This window comes from Zosterops lateralis (genome assembly GCF_965231275.1).
Source record: "Zosterops lateralis genome assembly, chromosome: 8".
In the NCBI taxonomy this organism is placed as follows: domain Eukaryota; kingdom Metazoa; phylum Chordata; class Aves; order Passeriformes; family Zosteropidae; genus Zosterops; species Zosterops lateralis.
Window position 1 is genome coordinate 14,169,312 of NC_139768.1, and position 18,795 is coordinate 14,188,106.

General features: G+C 52.7%; 1 protein-coding gene across 1 annotated transcript; it reads right to left on the bottom strand.

Annotated features, from left to right (window-relative positions):
• Nucleotides 1-89: 89 nt before the first annotated feature.
• On the bottom strand, nucleotides 90-17,876 carry ABCC2 (ATP binding cassette subfamily C member 2). The gene is made up of 32 exons (XM_083866447.1): nucleotides 17,730-17,876; nucleotides 17,031-17,204; nucleotides 16,447-16,572; nucleotides 15,313-15,447; nucleotides 14,787-14,909; nucleotides 14,401-14,456; nucleotides 13,960-14,191; nucleotides 13,200-13,372; nucleotides 12,465-12,642; nucleotides 11,741-11,995; nucleotides 11,191-11,256; nucleotides 10,581-10,718; nucleotides 10,118-10,264; nucleotides 9,760-9,848; nucleotides 9,610-9,672; nucleotides 9,294-9,420; nucleotides 8,952-9,128; nucleotides 8,682-8,849; nucleotides 8,179-8,365; nucleotides 7,203-7,335; nucleotides 6,673-6,781; nucleotides 6,207-6,426; nucleotides 5,584-5,738; nucleotides 4,448-4,603; nucleotides 4,146-4,345; nucleotides 3,378-3,504; nucleotides 2,877-2,978; nucleotides 2,634-2,777; nucleotides 2,224-2,382; nucleotides 1,819-1,985; nucleotides 1,269-1,463; nucleotides 90-854 (listed from the first exon to the last, which is right to left on the bottom strand). The coding sequence occupies exons 1-32, from the start codon at nucleotides 17,769-17,771 to the stop codon at nucleotides 725-727; spliced, it is 4,653 nt and encodes a 1,550-aa protein (XP_083722573.1). The 5' UTR covers nucleotides 17,772-17,876; the 3' UTR covers nucleotides 90-724.
• Between the last annotated feature and the right edge of the window lie 919 nt (nucleotides 17,877-18,795).

Sequence of the window (18,795 nt, forward strand, 5' to 3'; positions counted from 1 at the left end):
GTGTGTGCATGGCTGTACACAGATGTGTGCCTGCTGCTCTCCAGCTAGTCTCAGACACTAGCAGGTTTGCAGTCCAGAACCACAAGTGGTTGTGATAAGCTCAGGGAGGGGTCATTTATTTGCAATACAATCAAAGTGAGCAGTAGCCACAGGCAGGCCCGCAGCCCTTGTTTTGCTACAGAGTTGTGTTCTTACATGAGCAGAGCTGTGTCCCTCGATTTGGACTGCCCAGCTCTGTGTAACTTCTGTTGCCAGCTCTCCCCACCCAAGCACTAGCCAAGGCTTACTATATATGCCTTGACATCAGCCTTGTAGTTAGAAGACTACAAACAGTTACAAAAAGTAAATAAATTATAACATTCATTCTTAGATTAAACGGTAAATTTCATTCCATAATGCTAAAGTATCTCTAAGATAAATTCACTTTGCATGGTGAAGTACAAAAACTAAGACCACCCCCACTGGAGGTCATGATCTCCCTGCCTGGAAGATAGCTTTTCCCCTCTGTTCTGGAATAAATTATGCAGCTCCAGACCCTTGTGTGCACAGCAGGCCGGATGTGGTAGCAAGGTTAACAGCTTGCTCAAGTCCAGGTGCTCTGTCTCTGGACAACCAGAGAAGCCACTCTCTGCTTCCCCGCCGCAGAGAGGCCAATTCCCGGGCGGCTTGGCTGTGGGAGACAGCAGGAAGAGCTGTCTCACAGCCCAGCCCTGCAGCGCTCTGCCTACAGGGCGGTGTTTTCTGCTGCAGCGATACCGGCGTCTTTTGCCATCGCCGAGAAGACGCCTTCCTTCGTGAGCAGCTCTTCGGGGCTGTCGAACTCCACAATCTGCCCAGCATGCAGCACCATCACCCTGGCAGAAGGGAACAAGAACTCAACTCCCAGGATCCGAGTGGATAGCGCTGCTGGTGCCAGCGCTGCAGGCCCACTGACCCTCACTCCTCCTAAGTCAAGTGGTTCTCCTCTCAGCAGTGGTGAGGGCACAGCCCTCCTCTCTGTGTTATGGGTTACACACATGAAGTGTCAACAGCAAATGCCTCTATGGCCTGTTGTTGTAAAGAAGGATCCAAAAAAATTTCTCTCCACAAAGGCATCACTACTGCATGGGCTTCCCTACTATCCTTCTGCTCTCTTCACCACTGTATATTGCTGCCCCAGGCTCTGCATCCACCCCTGCCCCTCTTATTCCTGCTACTGTCCACCTCTCATCCCATGCTAGGAGTCCAGACCCCCATTCCCTTTGCCCTGCAGGATTGTCCCATGGTACCTGTTGCTGTCCATGATGGTGTGGAGGCGATGGGCAATAGTAAGGACAGTGCAGTCAGCAAACTCACTCCGGATTGTTGTCTGGATTAAATTATCAGTTTCCAGATCTACAGCTGCTGTTGCTTCATCCAGGACAAGGATCTTGGATTTGCGGAGAAGGGCCCGGGCCAGGCACACCAGCTGCCTCTGCCCAACACTGGGATGAGATGAAGAGCATGAATTACTAGACCGACACTAGGGGACCTTCTGCAAGCCTAATGCGTCTCACTGCTCTGACCCCAGCACTGTCCCTGGCCTTTCCCCACTGACCATCTGCCACCCTGAGCACCACATCCCTCAGCATCTTACTCTCTGGGCCACCACAGAAGGGTTGGCTCACACTAGCTCCCTAAGAGCCCTGACTCCTCAGCCATTTTCTTCCATCTTCACTTCCCAGAAGTTTCTGTGCATCATCCCAAGACACCCACTTTGCTGGAAGCTGCTGTTCCAGGCTTGTCCCTGGGATCTAGAGAAGGGAAGGGAGCTGGGCCTGCGTCTGCTCCTCTGCTCACCTCAAGTTCTCCCCTCCTTCGCTCACAAAATGCAGCAGCCCCTCGGGAAGGCCTTGCACATATGGCTTCAGGTGAGCCAGCTCCAGGGCCTTCCACACCTCCTCGTCTGAGTACTGGTCAAAGGGGTCCAGGTTCATCCGCAAGGTTCCAGTGAAGAGTACAGGGTCCTGCCAGGGACAGCACGGTGTTCAGCCCCACCACAGCCATTTAGGAGGGGCAGTGGCTCCTGGCCTTCAAGTGTGGCCACACCCTGCTCACACCACTGCCTGCAGCTGGCAAGGGATGTAGTGACAGCCTGCTCACAGGCCTTTGGCAAGTCCATGGCATCCAGGGACACACTGAGGCCATGCAGTGCCTGCAGGCACCATGCAGCCATGGGGTGTGGAAAGGTGGGGATCAGCTCACCTGGGGGATGATGGTGAGGCTGTTGCGCAGGTCGTGGAGGCCAATTGTTGCTATGTCCACATCGTCAATGACGATCTTCCCTCCAGCCGCCTCCAGTATCCGGAACAGGCAGTTGGTGAGGGAGGATTTTCCAGCCCCGGTCCGGCCCACAATCCCAACCTGTGGAAGCAGCTTTTTAGACCAGCTGACAGGGCTGTAGAAACAGGGCAATTGCTCTCCATCTTGGTCTGGTGGGCCTCCCTGCCCTTACCATCACCCAGACTGTCTGCTTTGGTTCCTTTCCTGCAGCTCAAGTCCCCAGGAGCCACATCCCATCACCATCCCACCCCACCCAACACACAGACTGAAGCCAAGAAGAAGAAACAACTTTAACAGAGTCTCTGTAAAGAATGTAGTGAGGGCAGAGGCACCTTCTCAGTGCTCCCAATATCGCAGGTGATCCCATGAAGAACCAGGTCCAGTTCAGGTCGGTAGCGAACTTTGTAGTCAACGAACTGGATCTCGCCTTTGCTGGGCCAGCCACGTGGTGGACGCGTTTTTGTCACCCATGGAGCCTGGGGCAGGGCACAGGAGCATTAGGGGGGTTCACTCTGCCATGCTGATTAGCACTAAGCTGTGCAGCAGGTGTTTTGCTCAGACCCTGGATTCCTCACCTCATTCTTCACCTTCATGTACTCATGGACACGCTCCACAGCCACAATGTTGGTCTCCAGCTCTGAAGATGTCCGCACCAGCCAGTTCAATGTCTGGGTCACCTGCATGGCAGAATCAGAGGATGCAGAGCTCAGTGGCACCCAGGAACAACCACCTCCCACCTCAGCTCATGGAATCATCCTGGGCACGAGCATACCTGGCCTGACCCTTAATGCTCCACTGCCAAGATACAGCCCACCTCTCCCCAACCCTTAATATTTCACTGCAGCACCTCTGATCCACAGCAGGGCCATATTCCTCCACATGGCAGCAAGTATCCCACTCACACTGGGATGGATATGTGCTTCCCTGGCTCTATAGCGACTCGCCAGGAGATGGGACACCCCAGAGAATCCCATTTCCATGGATCAGAGCTGGTGGCAGGGCAGCATGCTGCCACCAGCCCAGAGCTCCCAGAGACAACCCTGTCCCAGAATAAGAAAATGTTTTCAGTGACTCACATTGAGAGCGGAGGAGACAGAAAGACCCACGATGCCACCCTCCAAAGTGCCCTTTGCAATCACTGCCAGAAGTGCGGAGAAGAAGACCACCAGGCTCCCAACGAACTCCAGACGGATGGCCAGCCACCTGCACCAGGAGAGGACAGCTGAAGGGCAGTGAAAGAGGCAGGAAGGCATCTGCCTGTGCCCAACACAGAGCCCACCAGTAATAGCAGACTGTACTGGCATCCCTCACACCCAGCCATGAGCCCAGTGCTGTGCACAAGGCACATGTGTACATGTACACGGCAGGTCATTTGTGGCCAATTCTGCAAGCAGGTTCATTTATGTCAGTCTACGTCTCACGCATAACCTCCTATGCTGGTAATATGTATCACAAGAGCCCAAATCATTCAACCTTCACACACCCAAATCATTTACCAGTAAGATTCAAAACCAGAAAGTGTCAACACTGTGCTCCCACTGGGCCTGGAGGATCACCCTCTTCCCAGAATTCACCATGTGCATCTCAGCCCTTGACTGCACAGCTCACCCTGCCCAGCCTCTGGACACTTTGTAGGAGGGCATACTCTGGCTTTCAAAATCACCCTAAAACATCCCATTGCCACAGATAGTGCCCCTATCCTAAACTGCCCCAGTACATACACAGACCCTCAATGCTGACATCAAGAGGGAGGACTGCAGGATCCCAGGGTCCACCCTCAGGACCAAGAGGCTCCTGGGCAGAACTGCTGCAGGCTGTGCCATGGCATAAGTGGTAAAACTCACCTATTTGATATTATCCAGGAATAAACACTTTTCTGATTTATGTCCATGGTGACCTCATTTTGCTTCAGGAACCGTTCTTGGTGTCCATAGGCCCGGACCACAGAAAGGCCTGACACTGTCTCACCAAAGTGGGAGTAGATGGGAGACCTGGTGACAGAGTCCAGACGCCTTAGCTGGCGTGACGTGGAGATATAGAAGCGCTGAAACGAGGGACACAGCTTGGTTACCAACACAAAGCCCAGCAGCCACAAAAATACTGCTCTCAGCAGAGTAGAAGCTTCATTCAAGGCCGAGTTACTCACCAGCACAAAACAGTAGAAGATGCCCAAGGGAACAATAACAATAGCGAAGAATGGAGTGGCCAGGCAGATCACAATCAGTGTGCTAACGATGCCCATGAAACAGGAGATCCAAGTTCGGACGGATGTGGGAATGGTTTCATCTATCGTGAAGATGTCCTGGAGCATACAGAAAAGTATAGAGAAGCAATCAGTGACCCCAGAGAGAAGGAGAAGCCCAAAGGCCCCATATATACAGGGTTCATACACACTCCTGTTGGTAACACAATGCCAGACACTTGTAAAAATATCAGATGATCCTGAATTTGTATTATGGTCACAACCTCATTTAGGGCCTCAGTTTTTAGCTTGCAAACAGCTGAGTTAACAGATAAACTTCCTATAATATTCCTCTGTTAAACAGACCAGCTTTAGGAACTGCATCTTCATCAGGACCTAGGATGCAGGAGCAGCAATTGAAGCAAAAACAGGGACATGGAAAACTCCAGATCCATGCTGGTGCACCCAGGTCTTCAGCTAGTCCTCATCCATTTCCTAGCCAGGGACCACATACTCCCTCAACTCAGAGTAAACCCAGGCCCATAGGTTTAATTTTAAGATAAATTCTTATTTCCAAAAATCAAGAGATGGTACCAAAGGAGGAAGTGGAGTAGCAGCACACTTGAAATTAACAGTTTGTATTTTCCCTTCTTTCACATTTTCTCTGTTTTTGACCTTCACTTAGATAGAAATGATTGTAGATTTTGCTGGAAGTCTATAACCAGAAGGACTTCTCATTATGGGACCTGAGCTCTAGGCTCTTACCTCTCTTAGTATTCTACTATGGACTTTCTTTTGTTTCCCCACATCCTTCTTGCCCAGGTGACCCCAAACAGGACACAGTATCCAGGTGTAAGCTCCTCAGCACTGAGCAGAGGAGGTAACAATTTCCTGTGATTTGCCACACTGTCTTTCTAGTATAGCCCAGGATGTGGTTTGGCTCACGGTCAGCCTTGCACCCACCATGGTCTCCTGGTCCTTTCCTGGCCTTTATCTGGGCTCAGCTGTGCAGTGCTCAACAGGAGCAGGGTTGCCACTACCCAAAGCTCTGCAGATGTGGTGGAACAAGCACCTTGTCCGTGTTGTGGGTGTCCCCTTACCTTGGCAAACCTGTTGACGATGCGGCCGGTCGGGGTGGTGTCGAAGAAGCTCATGGGCGCGCGCAGGATGTTGCTGAGCAGCTGGTGGTGCATGACGCGGGAGGCGCGCACGCTGCCCCGGGCAGACAGCACGGTTGCAAAGAGCAGGAAGAGAGCTGCAAGGAGAGCATGGGGCTGTCACCAGCTTGTGAGTGACACTGGCCTCAGGCACCCTTTGGCTTGATGGACACACCAAGCTGCACCAAGCCAGCAGCTCTGCAGTGAGCCACTGGGATAATCCTGCATCTCACCTTCTTGGGAGGCCTCAGCAACTGCATCCCAGCACAGGGGAGGAATACTAACCCCATTTGAGAGCCTTGGGCCCTAGCATTATGTCTAATCTGATTGGGGAAAATGATCTTATACTGAGGGGACAACACAGACTTGGGGCAATTTATGCTGCTTTCAGACTGGTGTGTGTCCACAATTCAGACACGAGCTGGAAGGAAGGCAGCAGCAGGCAAATGAATAGACTGCTGGGTCCCCTGCTCCTTACTGCACTGCTGGCTGCAGGCCTTGCAAAGCATATCCCTCCTGGACCACACAGATGAGGTGAGTGGGAAGTGCTGTCCTCCCACACTCACCTTGTGCCATCCCCAGTGCCCCGAAGACACCAATCCGCAGGTCCCGCATGTGCGTGGGATAGGTCTGGTTCAGATAGCGCTGGGAGTCGTCAGTCCACTCACTGAGCCACAGGTTGGTCCCCGTGTAGGCCGCGTACTGTGCAATGTAGCCCATGAAAATCCAGAGCGAAAAACACCAGCCAACAGCACTCATGTACCTCACGTACATGGAGAACTTCACCTGTGGACCAATTGAGCCCATCAGACTGCAGGCAATGACAGCAGCACAGCCTTGGGACTCCACCTTGCTGCCCACAGTGCTCCCCTCCACCACCCCACCCACCAGCCCCAGGTAGCTGTGTTTCTTTTGTGTCTCTTGGCTGTGGTGCAGCCACAGCCAGCCCACACCAACTTCTCTGAGCCACAGCCTGGGTCTGGCAGCACTTAGCCAGGCCAGCACACTGCTTCATCCCTCCATCCTCCTCACCCTGCCGGTTTCCACATTTTCTTTCTCAATCAGTTTCTGTCCCTTCTTCAGCTTCTCTGAGGGCTCCTCCTGGGCCTTCTTCTGGGAACTGGTGCTCCTTTTACTAAGGCTGCAGGGAGGTAAGAGTACCATAGTCACAGGATGTTGGATTGGTCCTAATCTCCTGGGGGTCCATCCCTGTGCTGTACTGGGTCTTCAGTGATAGAGTCCTCTGGAAAATGTCCTAACTGGGGCAGCTTTGAGTGAGCCTTGTGGAAGCACTAAGCATGTACAGCCATAAAATTAAAGCCTCATTCCCAAAAGCAGAACCAGCCATCAGCACAAGTTTCCAGGAAGACTGCAGAGTAAGGCTGTGGCTCACTAGTGTGAGTAAAGGCAAAATCAGATGCTCCTGACCAAGAGCAGCTTGTGGTAGGGGCAGGCAGGGAGGCTCCCCAGCTGGAACTCCCTGGGAAGCCCCCAGATCCCTGTCTCTGAGGGAGCAGTGCATGTGGCAGGGGAAAGAGCTGAGAGCTCAGGTCATGTCCCACCTGCGACTCAGTTTTCTCTGTTGGATGCTGGCCTCTCGCTTCAGGGTCATAGTCACCACATCTTCAGGGTGCTCCTCCATGCAAGGATCAAGACCTTCATCAGCCTCCTCTTCATCCCCACCTAAAGCAACAGCTACAAGCACAGGGATGAGGGAAGGTAGGATCAGGTACTGAGGAAAGAGCAGGTCCCATACACCACACCTGTGCTGCACTCAGCTCCATGCCATACTCTAGGCCTAGGCTGTGTCCTACCACCACATATCACACCTTCTCCAACCTTGCTTCAAGACCAGCACAGCGGAAGGAGGAAGAAACACATTGTGCTGGAGGGAGAAGTGATGGGGACGTAAGGCTAAAGGCCTGCATGGAGGCAATCCCTGCTGCTGACTTATCCCAGCACCACTGGCCACACCTCAAGCAAAAATTTGTGCTAGTTTAGTAGGTGCAAGATCTGGTGAGTCATATCACTCCAGTTCAGAAGCATCTCCTTGAGCAGGTAGAGATGGGCGCTGTGAAGACATACTGGGAATAGACAGGTTGCAGCTGGACAACTGGGCTGACAAGGTAAGTATCCACCTGACCTGACACCACTCCTCCACACAGCACTGGGGGACATGATAAAGATGAAATATTATCCAGTGGGATGTTTATAACAAACCAAAGGATCTTTCTGACCTCAACATCAGAAAAATATGGAGCCTATTGCCATATAAGATTTTGGGACCCGTACTAAATGAACTAAAAAGTAAAAAATTTAAACAAGTCCTATGCTGGATGTTCAGGATAATGCCCGAATGCAAATCTTTGGAAGTTACTGTGCTGCTGATTGCCAGTAGCTGAGAAGGATTCACCAGAAGCAGACACCACTGGCGCCTGGGCTGGACAGGACCAGGTCAGGCTGACAGATCAGATCTTCATATCCCCAAGATACAGCACAGCCACCCTAATTGCCACAGCCCCACTGTGTTCCCAGTACCTGCAGTATTTTCCTCTGAAACATGCTCCTCTTGGTTTCCATACAAGTTCAGGAACTGGGAAAAGGCCCCCTTGTTTGCAAGCAAGGTGCTGTAGGAGCCATGCTCAGACACTGCTCCTGCTGCCAGCACCACGATGTTATCGACCTGGGGCAGGAAACTGATACTGTGTGTCACCAAGATCCGTGTCTGCAACAAAGAGGTTGCAGGGTAGTGACCATCAGAGCACCCCTCATCCCCAGCCAGGGGGCTTTGCTGGAGAGCCCAGCAAGCTCTCCATCTCCCATTTGGGGACTTGTCTTCTTATCAATGGCTGGCTATGAGGACACAGGGTACCCCTCTGGGGACTCTCGAGGCCTCTCCTGCCTGCTGCAGCCCCAGGTGAAAGCTACAGGATCGTTCTCTGTCCCAGGGCAAGCAACCTCAGATTTCCTTGGATCGCTAACACCATGCCAGTGCCATTCCTGCCTGGCTGGGTGGTGGGTTGGAGGGTATGGGTGCCCACCTTCTTTTGCAGCAGGCCTTTTGGCCCCAGCACATGCTCGAAGAGGTATTTGCCCACGTGGGCATCCACGGCAGACAGTGGATCATCCAGGATGTAGATGTCTGAGTCGCTGTACACCGCCCGGGCCAGGCTGACCCGCTGCTTCTGGCCCCCACTCAGGTTGATTCCCTGCAAGGGAAGGACCTCCCTGGATATGGGGCTGGCACAGGGCAACAGCTCTGACCTCTGTTGCAGGTGCTATTGGAAACCCATAGTGCCCAGGGCTGATACCTTCTCACCAATCTCTGTCTGGTCACCTGCAGGCAGCAATTCCAGGTCTGGAAGGAGGGCACAGGCCTTGATGACCTCCTGATACCTGGCTTCATCCAGTTCTGACCCAAAAAGGATGTTGTCTCTCAGTGTAGCATTCTGGATCCAGGCCTGCTGAGGGACATAGGCCACAGAGCCCTGGAAGGAGAGACAGGAACAGCCCAGTCAGAGATCATCCTGAGCACTGACACCTCCTGCAGCCTGTCCTGGCCCTGAGCCACCACTTTGGGACAGTCCTGCTCTACTTCCCCACTGAGCTCCCAGGCAGCCCCAAAGGCCCATGCACCAGCTGGCTCCTCTCACCTGGATGTTGATGTGTCCCTTGATATTCTCCATCTCCCCAAGCATGGCTGACACCAACGAAGATTTGCCTGAGCCCACAGCCCCCACCACAGCCACCAGGCTCCCAGGTGTGATGTCCAGGGTGACACTGCAAAGACATGAGGGCTGAGGAAGCAGCACTGCCAGGTCATCCATCAGTTCCTATCAGCACAGAGCAGTGTCTCTGGGACACTCATGTCTAGCAGCACTGTGAGAGCTGATTGCCCTTACCAACTAATAATACAGAAAGCCTCCCCCTCCCCAGGCCTCTGCCCCTGATGTGGCGCAGAGCACTCACTCTCTTATGGCAGCGTTGCCATCCCGCTCCCAGGCAAAGGTGGCCTCCGTGAAACGCACAGCACTGCCTGTCAAAGAGAGATGTCCCTCTGAGAGGGGAAAGCCTGGGGCTGGGCCCCTGACACCCACAGGGAGCAATCTGGAGGTTCACCTGCCTTCAATGGGGTTGTGGTGGATAGCTGAGGTGTCCAGGTCTTCCCCACTCAGGTAGCGCTCCAGCCTCGCAGTTGACACATTGCTCTGCCATGGTAGAAAGAGGATAAGGATGGCACACAGGAATGGGGGGCATCTGGGTGGGCTGGCAGGAGACGCATAAGCAGAGCACCACATCACAGTCCCCACCCAACCTCTGGGGCCCAAACCTGTGTTATGCCCACCTGTCCCACCCCACTGCAGCAGAGTCCTGTGCTCTGACCCCTGGGGGTCCATCACACACCTCAGCCCCATGTGCTGGTTTGGACAGAGGTCATAGGATCCCCCTACACACCCTGTCCTGTGTGAGGCCTGACCTGCACCAGGGCGGAGAGCACCATGGGAAATGTGGACATGGGGAAGCGCAGCACATTGAAAAGGGAGATGGCAGTGAAGGCCTTCTGTGCATCCAAGATGTTGTTCTCATCCACAAGCACGTAGACAGCAAAGCTTGCCAAGGAGACCTAGGATAGATATCAGGGAAAGTGTGTTTGTGTGGAGCCCAGACCTTCACACTGCCCCAAGGCCTTTGTGCTGGGGACCTGTTCCCCTCCTGCTTCCATTCTCCCTCTGGCCCCATTTCACCACCCCAACGGGTCCCCTTTCCACCACAGCTTTCCTGCCAGCAGTCAGAACCATAATCTATATCCCAGGCATCCACCAGCCAGCCCCTTCCACGCTGCAGGAAAAACTCCAGCTGAGGTTCCAACTATTTCCCATCCCCTTGGACACCCGAGCTCAGAGGAAGGTACACTCCTCCTCAGGGCTGTTGTCACTCACCAGGAAGGGGGAACATGTGAACACGAAGACAGAGACTGACTGCAGGTAACTGAAGTTCAGCAAGTCCTTGAGCTCACGTGCCCGGATCCCATTAACTCGCTTCTCAAAGGAGGGCTCCCAGGCAAAAAGCTTCAGAATCTGCAGGATGAGCAGGGTGAGTTGGTGAGCAGGTGAGCTGGCCTCACAAGAATGCCCACCTCCACACTCAGCTCACTGGTGGTCAGCACCTTCATCACCAGCTCCTGGCTTGCTCAGAAGCCTTCTTGGCCACTGCATCTCCCCTCTCCCATCCTGCTTACTGCATTCCCACTCCCTCCCTTACAGGTCACTTCCAGCCGCTCTGCCACCATGCTACTACCACAGCCATCCAGGAAACACTCAGAAAACCCTCTCTTGGCTCCCAAGTCTTAGTCCAAATATCCAGAGCTCCTCCCCAGCCAAATTTTCAAAAGATGAGGCAGCCAAGGGAATTGCTGAGACCCAGACACAGGGCCCTCAAGCTAGACTAACATTGGTGCTGTAGGGTTATACAGGTGTGCTGCCTCCAGGTACAGTGCACCAAGAAGAGGGGTGCAGCAGCTGCCCAGAGAGTCTCCACTCCACTGCTCACCTTGATTCCATTGAGGACTTCCGTCATTATTTTCATGCGTTCATCCTTGTTCTTCATGTTCCTCTCCTACAGAGAGAAGACCCAGAAATCACCTAAACCAGACAACAGCTCACCCTTGGAAATATATCTGGGCTGTCACAAGGAAGGGAAGGGTGGGCTCCACAGCACAGAGAAGTCATCCCACAAAGCTGAGCCTTGGCTCCCCATGGCTCTGGACAAGTTGGGGAAAAAACACCTCCCTGTTGTCAGGTAGAAGCTAAACCTTTATCTTACAGTTAGCAATATCTCATTTTTAGCCCTCAAGGCTGTCCCCAGTCTGGTTCAAGTTCAGCTGTGATGGTAGAACAGATCTCACCTGTCTCCTACCCATGGTAGCTGATCACCTGTGGCTCAGGCTAGAGACACTCCCAGCCCAAGTGAGATCAACTTCCTAGGCTGGGAAAGTTCCACAGCATAAAAGCAAAGGGTAGGGAGTGTGGAAAATGAGGGAGGGGAGCAACAGTGGAGTTGGATGTGGGAGACCAGGGAGGATATTGCACCCACCACTGACCTGAATGGTTTTGGACTTGGCAATCAGGAAGGCATTTATGGGGATGAGCAGCACCATGGTTGCAAGGCCAGCCAAGACAGAGGGGCCCAGCTCTCCCCAGAGGAAGACAATGGACAGGATAATTTGCAGGGGGCTTGACCACAGCTGGTGAATAAAGTTGGTCAAGTCCATGAACCTCTGGGCATCAGCTGACATCAGATTCACAGTCTCTCCCACTGTGGACTCCTTGCGGGTGGCTCCAGACATGGTGAGCGACTGGAAAGAGAAAGCACAGTCAGCACAAGCCAGTCTGGGAGCAGCATGGCTCAGAGCAGGGAATTAGCAGACCAGGCTGAAACCACTTCTGGGTTTGCTGATAGTGCCTCTGTACTGGCCACCAGTGCTCTCCTCACTGCCGGCACACCTGGAGCCACTGGATGCTGGGTGCAAAGAAAAGCACCCTGTGCAGGAATCCTAGTAGCACCTGCCCTAGGTGTTGCACTGCTCTGAAGAGAAACATCCCTCAGCCCCTGGTAGCTGTCAAACACAGCTGCAGCACCCAGGTCCCAAGCAGAACTAGGACTCACAGTGTTCTCAGTGCTGGGTGGGTGTCCCCCAAGCTCTCCCTGTGCCTTCTGAGGAGGAAAGTGCACACACCCCAGGTTGATGGAGGAGGCAACAGATGATTTTACCCATAGCCCAGCTTGGAGGAAGCCATCAGAGATTATGACAGGGCCATACAGACCTTCTTGTAAATGGCAGCAATGAGACTGGCTCGCACATTTATGCCAAGCTGGAAGCACAAGCTGAAATGCTGCTGCAGGCAGAGGGACTGGATCACTGCCACCAGGAAGAGCAGGATGGCATATAAATAGCCTTTCCAGGCAAAGGCATCCTCATCCGACACAAAGGCAATCAGCAGCCTGGTGGGGAAAGAAGCTCGTGAGACACATACCCTACTGAGACAGACCAAGCAGGATGCTCCAAGTGAATGCAGGGAGAGCATCCTCACAAGAGTGGTGAGCAAAACCCTGCCCCAGAGAATGGTCAGCAAGCTGGGAACCCTGTTCTGCCAGAGACATGGCAATGGGTCACTATATAAGATCACCTTGGGAAGGTCTTACATTAAAAACAAAAGTAAAAATAAACAAAACAAACCGGGGAGGCCCTGCTGAGCTGAGCTGAGCTGCTCTGACTCATGGAGGGCCCCAAAGAGCTGGGACTGTCTCCAGGGAGGCAGAAGGACTGCATAACAGGATGCAAGGGAGCAAAATATTACACATAAGAGCTGGCAGCCAGCTCAGATCAGTTCTTTGTTAAACTGTGTCCCAACATATTCTCCCATTTTTGGTGAGATGTGCCCAGGGTCTGTGGCTGGGAGAAGCACACATACAGAGATGGTGGGGCCGGATGCAGTGCACACACTGGAAGGTGGTGGGGCTGGGTGCAAAGTCAGGACAGAGAGAGAGAAAGGACTCACTTCAGCAGCTGGGGGCTGACAAACACAAGTGCATCATGCACCACCTTGAATGCCACCGCTAGCAGAAGATTCTGCTTGAAGGTCTTGGCCAGGGTCTTCATCAACCAGCCCTTGGGGTAATCCTTGGTAGAGTCTGAGTCCTTCTTCTTTTTCTTCTTTGGCTGCTTCTCCTCCTAGAAGGAAGCCCACATAAAAGTGAAGGACCTGGTTGTGCAGATGTCCTGCATCTGGAAGGATGCTTCAGGGCAGCACCTCACAGACTCCAGATCAGGTATCCTGAATAAAACCTCAGCTCCTGCCACATTGCCTTTCACTGATCTCTGCTTATGTCATATACCCCCAGGACTAGCACCTTCGCTTTTGTACCAAGGACAATTGTTAAAATGCAAACCAGCCTAAACCTCTCAGGCCACGAATCAGGCAAAAGTCTTGAAGAATCTGAGGCCAGGCAAGGTCACAGAATGATGTTCACTTTGACCTCGTTGCTGGAAAATATCTGAGGTAGATAGACAGAAGGGAACTGTGTATACTGCAGATTTGAGGGTGGTTCCTGTCTTCATGTACGGCAGAAAGATGGAGACTTTCTTGGTCTCCCAAAATATGGGGATCTGCCAAGGACCAAGAGATCCTTGCCCATGATCCTGCAGGATCAAAGAAGAGAAAACCCACCAAAGAGGGCTGCAGGGAGGTGAGGTGACCCTACTCCCTGAGACCTGGATGTCTCAGTCTCACACAAGGCCAAGAGTAGGCATGAATTTACCAGCACCAGGACGTCTTGGCTCTGGGCCTTGCTCATGCCGTTCCCATAGTCTGTGTCAACTTCCCGGCGTTTCTTCTTGCGCTTCCGTTTCTCCAGTTCTGCTCTGGCCTTCTGCATGGCAGACTTCATGTTCTTCTCAAAAGGAGTGTAAAGAGCCTTCGTCTTGTCTTTATCTCTCAATTCCCAGACATCCTCTATCTCCAAAGGCTTGCGATAGCCCTTGAAAACCATGCTGTGGGACAGAGAAATCCCATGATACTTGTTGGAGAGTCCTTGCTGCAAATGCAGAGCCTTCACACCCATCCTAGCCCTGGGCTCAGGCTGCACAGGCTGCACCCAATGTGGTGCCTCTCCCAGATAACTCCAAGCAGCCTCTGCTGCAGGTTACCCTGAAGCACCCCTGCATTTTGCCAGCCCGACCTCCCTCAGAGCCCTACTCACCTGCTGTACCATTCAAAGGTGATGGAGCTCAGGAAGGAGGCTGTCACCTCTGGGTTCTATGGTACAAAGCAAAGGGGGTACTGAGAGATCATTTATGCTTGGGAATGGTTTTGACAAAAGCTGATTTAGCACCCCCAGCCATTAAGGAGCCTCACATGTTTCAAACAGTGCCAGCTCCATCCCCAGAAACCTCAGCTCAGAGCCAGCAGCAGCCCACCCTGGACACAAAAGCAGATGCCCCATGCTGCAGGCTCCAGCTCTTGCTGGGCCCAGTGCTGAAGTACTCAGGTCTTCCCAAGGAGCCTGGAGCCTGCATGGAGCCTGCCCTGCCCCACACAATGCTCAGGATGTGGTGCCCCAAATCCACTCCCATGTTGTCCTCATACCTTCTTCCCAGTTTCCTTCATTTCTGGGGCAATATCTGAGAAGCCTGAGACAAAGAAGAGCAGCAGCTGGAGTCCATAGGAGATGAAGAAGAGGATAAACTGTGGCAGGTCAGAGATTGGCTCCTGCAGAAATGTAAAGCCAAGGGTTATTGCTGGAGGTTATCTCAAGGCCCCTGGTACTCAGAGACAAGATCCATCCTGTGGCTGAGCCCAACAGAGCAGTGCAAAACTCGCTCTGAATCCTGGATCAGCTTCCCTTTGCCACCTCTCCCTGCTTCTCCCTGACCTCCTCCTGTAAGTGTTTAAGGGGTGAAATTAGTCCTGGAGAGTTTATATTTCCCCAAAGAGACAGGAAGAATTCAAACAGCAATTCCTTCTCAGGTCTCTTCTGGTTCCCCAAGAACCTCAGGGCAGCTGGGACCTCAGTGATACCAGAGAGAGTTTGTCAAGAGAAGAGGATGAGGAAGCTTTATTTGGGAACAGAACAAGACCATGGGAAAGCACAGAGCTTCCTGTCAAACCCCACCTGCAGGGCTTTCCGGACGAGGGACTGGAATGGCAGAATCCCACAGAGGAGGGACAGTGTCAAGAAGCAGACGAGCACCCCCGAGTCTCTGCGCAAGCAGAAGCGTCGTGCATCGTGGATCAGCAGGACCATGATCTGGGGGAAAGAAAATCAGTCAGAGCTGCAGACTAGGTCTGGCTCTAAAAGGGCCTTGGAGCATGTGTCCTGGGATGCCAGCACACATGATCTGCTGGGAGTCACTGCCCTGAATACCCTGAGCACACCACCAACCCTTAATAAGCTTCAGAATTAATTATATGGGGCAAAGGTTTATCTCAAGAAGAGGTAAGATCAGGTTTGAATGTACCCTGACATTACAGCACAGCACGATTGTTCTTTCTAACTGTTCACACTCCAGATTCTCAGACAAGTTAAACCGTGAGGGGTCACACCCTCCCTCCTGCACCTTGCCTCCAGACCTGAAACTGAACCCAGGTCATGTTCCAGCAGTGCAGCCTCTCTGGGCAGTCCCTTTGCCTTATCATCTCACATGGACTCTACATGTGAAACTAAATGACATGACAAAATAAGAAGAAAAGCAAATGAGGGTGTTATTTTGCTTTTAACTGTAGCTCCTGAGCATCTGTTAAGACTGTTAGAATACCCCATGCCTCACACAAGATGTCTGTAACTTCCATGCACATATTCCATCGAGCTAATAGCCACTAGGTCCTCTTTAGCCAGCTTCCTCCTCTGCCTGGGCATCCCATGGTACTTCCTGGCTCTGCACCAAACTGAGCAGCAATGTACAGGGAGCTGGTCATGTTCACACTACAAAATCAGTCCTGTGAAACCCATACTGCTCCTAGTAAAGGTTCTGTCTGAGAGCTCAGCTATACTTGCAGGCATAGACTCATCCCAGTTTTAATGATAACAGCAGTGAGCACCTTACAGCTAGGCACCTGCCCTCAACATATCGCCCTCATGCACCACCAACACAGGTTTGGGGCTAGTCCTACTCATTTCCCAGGCTACCCTCCTCCCATGGACACAGCTTCCCACTGCTCTCTGTGCTAGGGAAGTCTTGTGCTGCTTGGTGCTGCAGTGTCAGCGTGTCCCTGGTGACACCCAGCACACTCACGGCTGAGCCCTTACCCAGGTGGCGATGTACAGGCTGGGGTTTGTGTACTGCACAGCTGGCACTGCATCCTGCTCAGCGTCCTCTACAAATGCCAGGGCCAACTCTGCCACTGCTGCTAGTGTCAGCAGAGCAGCCAGCACCTGTGGGGAGAGAGGGACAGCCTGTTGTGGAGACTGGCAACCACTGGGAGACAACAAAGTTCAGCATAAAATACAAGCACACATGTCCCTACACCCTTTTCAACGCAGACTTGGCCTGGAAGAGCTTTCAATCCTGTGAATGTGCCACAGTTCCACAGGAGCACTGCCATCATTTTAAGTTTGGAAGATAACAGCCCACAAGTTGAGAGGCCCCAGTACACACTCTGCCATCTCCCCCAGTGCATCCCTCCCCATTATTCTCTCTGTCCCAGATATGCCTCCTGCTGGACTCCCCTTTACATTTCTATTCCAGATGGTCCCCTATCCCATTTCACCTTCTCTCTTACACTTTTCATTTCTCCATCCCACTCCTGACTGTAGGAGAGTCTTTCCACTCATACCACTGACACCTTAGGCTACTCCAGCCTGTCATCTGTGCACCCTCAGCTCCACTCTACCTGTTTGATGATGTAGAGTTTGGTCACAGAGGATCTCTTGGCTCTGGATTTGCACATGGGCAGGAGCTGCCATGGGGCCAAAATCCAGAAGAAGCCAAGGGGGACCCAGACCAGCACAGTCTGCTGGAAGCACACAGGCAGGTCGGCATCCGGACGAGCAAGGTAGGAATCATTCTGGGGGCAGCAAGGACAGAACACCGAGTCACTTAAGAGGGCTTGACTCTCACTTGCCACACCGGACAAGAGCTGACACTCCTATAGCTCCTGCCCACCCCACTCCACCACATTGCCTCCTCCCTTCAACACCCACCCTCCTGGCTGAGCATTTCAGCACTCAGCCAAGCTCTGAGCCATATCCCTATCCCCATCTCTCTGCCTGAATGTGGGAAGATCATCCCTTGCTGGAGCCAAGTCATTCCCCAGAAGCCCGTACAAGGTGTCCTGTGTTCCCAGATGGGCTAAGACAGGACAGAGCTCAGTCAGAGAGGTGTCGTTGCCTCATTGTCCGGTGAACACCGTGCAGGCAGTGCATAGCACTTGCTGCCATGGCACTCCAGGATAAGCCCCAGAACCTCTGCCCAACACTAGCAGTTGGGTCTCACTGGCAGGACAAGCTGTGAACCTTGGAATCCACTGCTCTCCCCCTACACAGCACGTCCTACACCCAGAACAGGCAATAGGGATTATAGAGCCACTCACCCAGAAGACAGAGCCGCAGAACTCCTCCAGGGCTGCTGACATAGCTCAGAGGAGAAGAAACAGCAGCTCCTTCTTCTCTCTGCCCAGCTGAGACACCTGGGCAGATGCTTGGGGATAAAAGTCCTCCCACACCCTCAAGTGGTCTTGGGACAAAAATCCCTGATGACACACAGTTATTTATTAACTCGGTGCTATTACACAACCCCACAAATCAAAGCAGTGACCAAAAGGGCTTAGGAAGTTGCACAGGTTCAGGAGCAGGGAGGAGAAGAAGACCCAAGAAAGAGGTCAAAGGGGAGATACAGGAAAGTCACAGTCACTGCAGGACACCACAGCCATTGCTCAGAAACCATAGCCTTTATCAGTGCACACCAACAGACACAAACTCATCTGGACCTGCTAAAGACACTACTTTGATGCAAGAGATCCCTCTGGTGAGAAGCCTGCTGAATGCCAACAAGAAGTCCAGCAGTGGCTAGTCTCACAGTGGTGGCCGGTGCCACCTGGCAAGGGGCCCGTGACACCAGCAGTGCCCCAGGCCTGGGAATCTCCAGTGTCTGGCAGCTGAGCCGACCACATGCTGCACCAGTCTGAGTCCTCAGGATCTGGGTTCCTTTTACTAATTTCCAGCCTGCAGAGCCTGAAGATTTTCCAAACTCCTTCTCTTGCTTCTTTCTTTCCCACATTTCCATATTGTTTGTGTGTTATAGCAATTGACTGACCACAAAACCCCAAAGAGACTTTGAATCTTCACTCTAAGGTAACCCCCAACATCTGAGACAGAAAGAGGATGATTCCCAAGGAGAGTGCCACTGAAGCCCTGTTGCTTAGAAAGCCCAACGTGTGGCAGGGACATGGGGGGACAGTGCTACTAAAGCTGGAACTGGATTTGCTTCATCATGTGTGCTCCTGAGGAGCAGTAGATAAAAAGGGACAGTAGGGTGACTGCACTGATTGTGTTGTCTCATCGTACACGGAGTTACAAGATAACTCAGAAGTCAAGGGTGACACAGTGAGTAATTGCTCAGGAACTATCAATACCAAAGAAAGGCTCAATGTCCAGCTC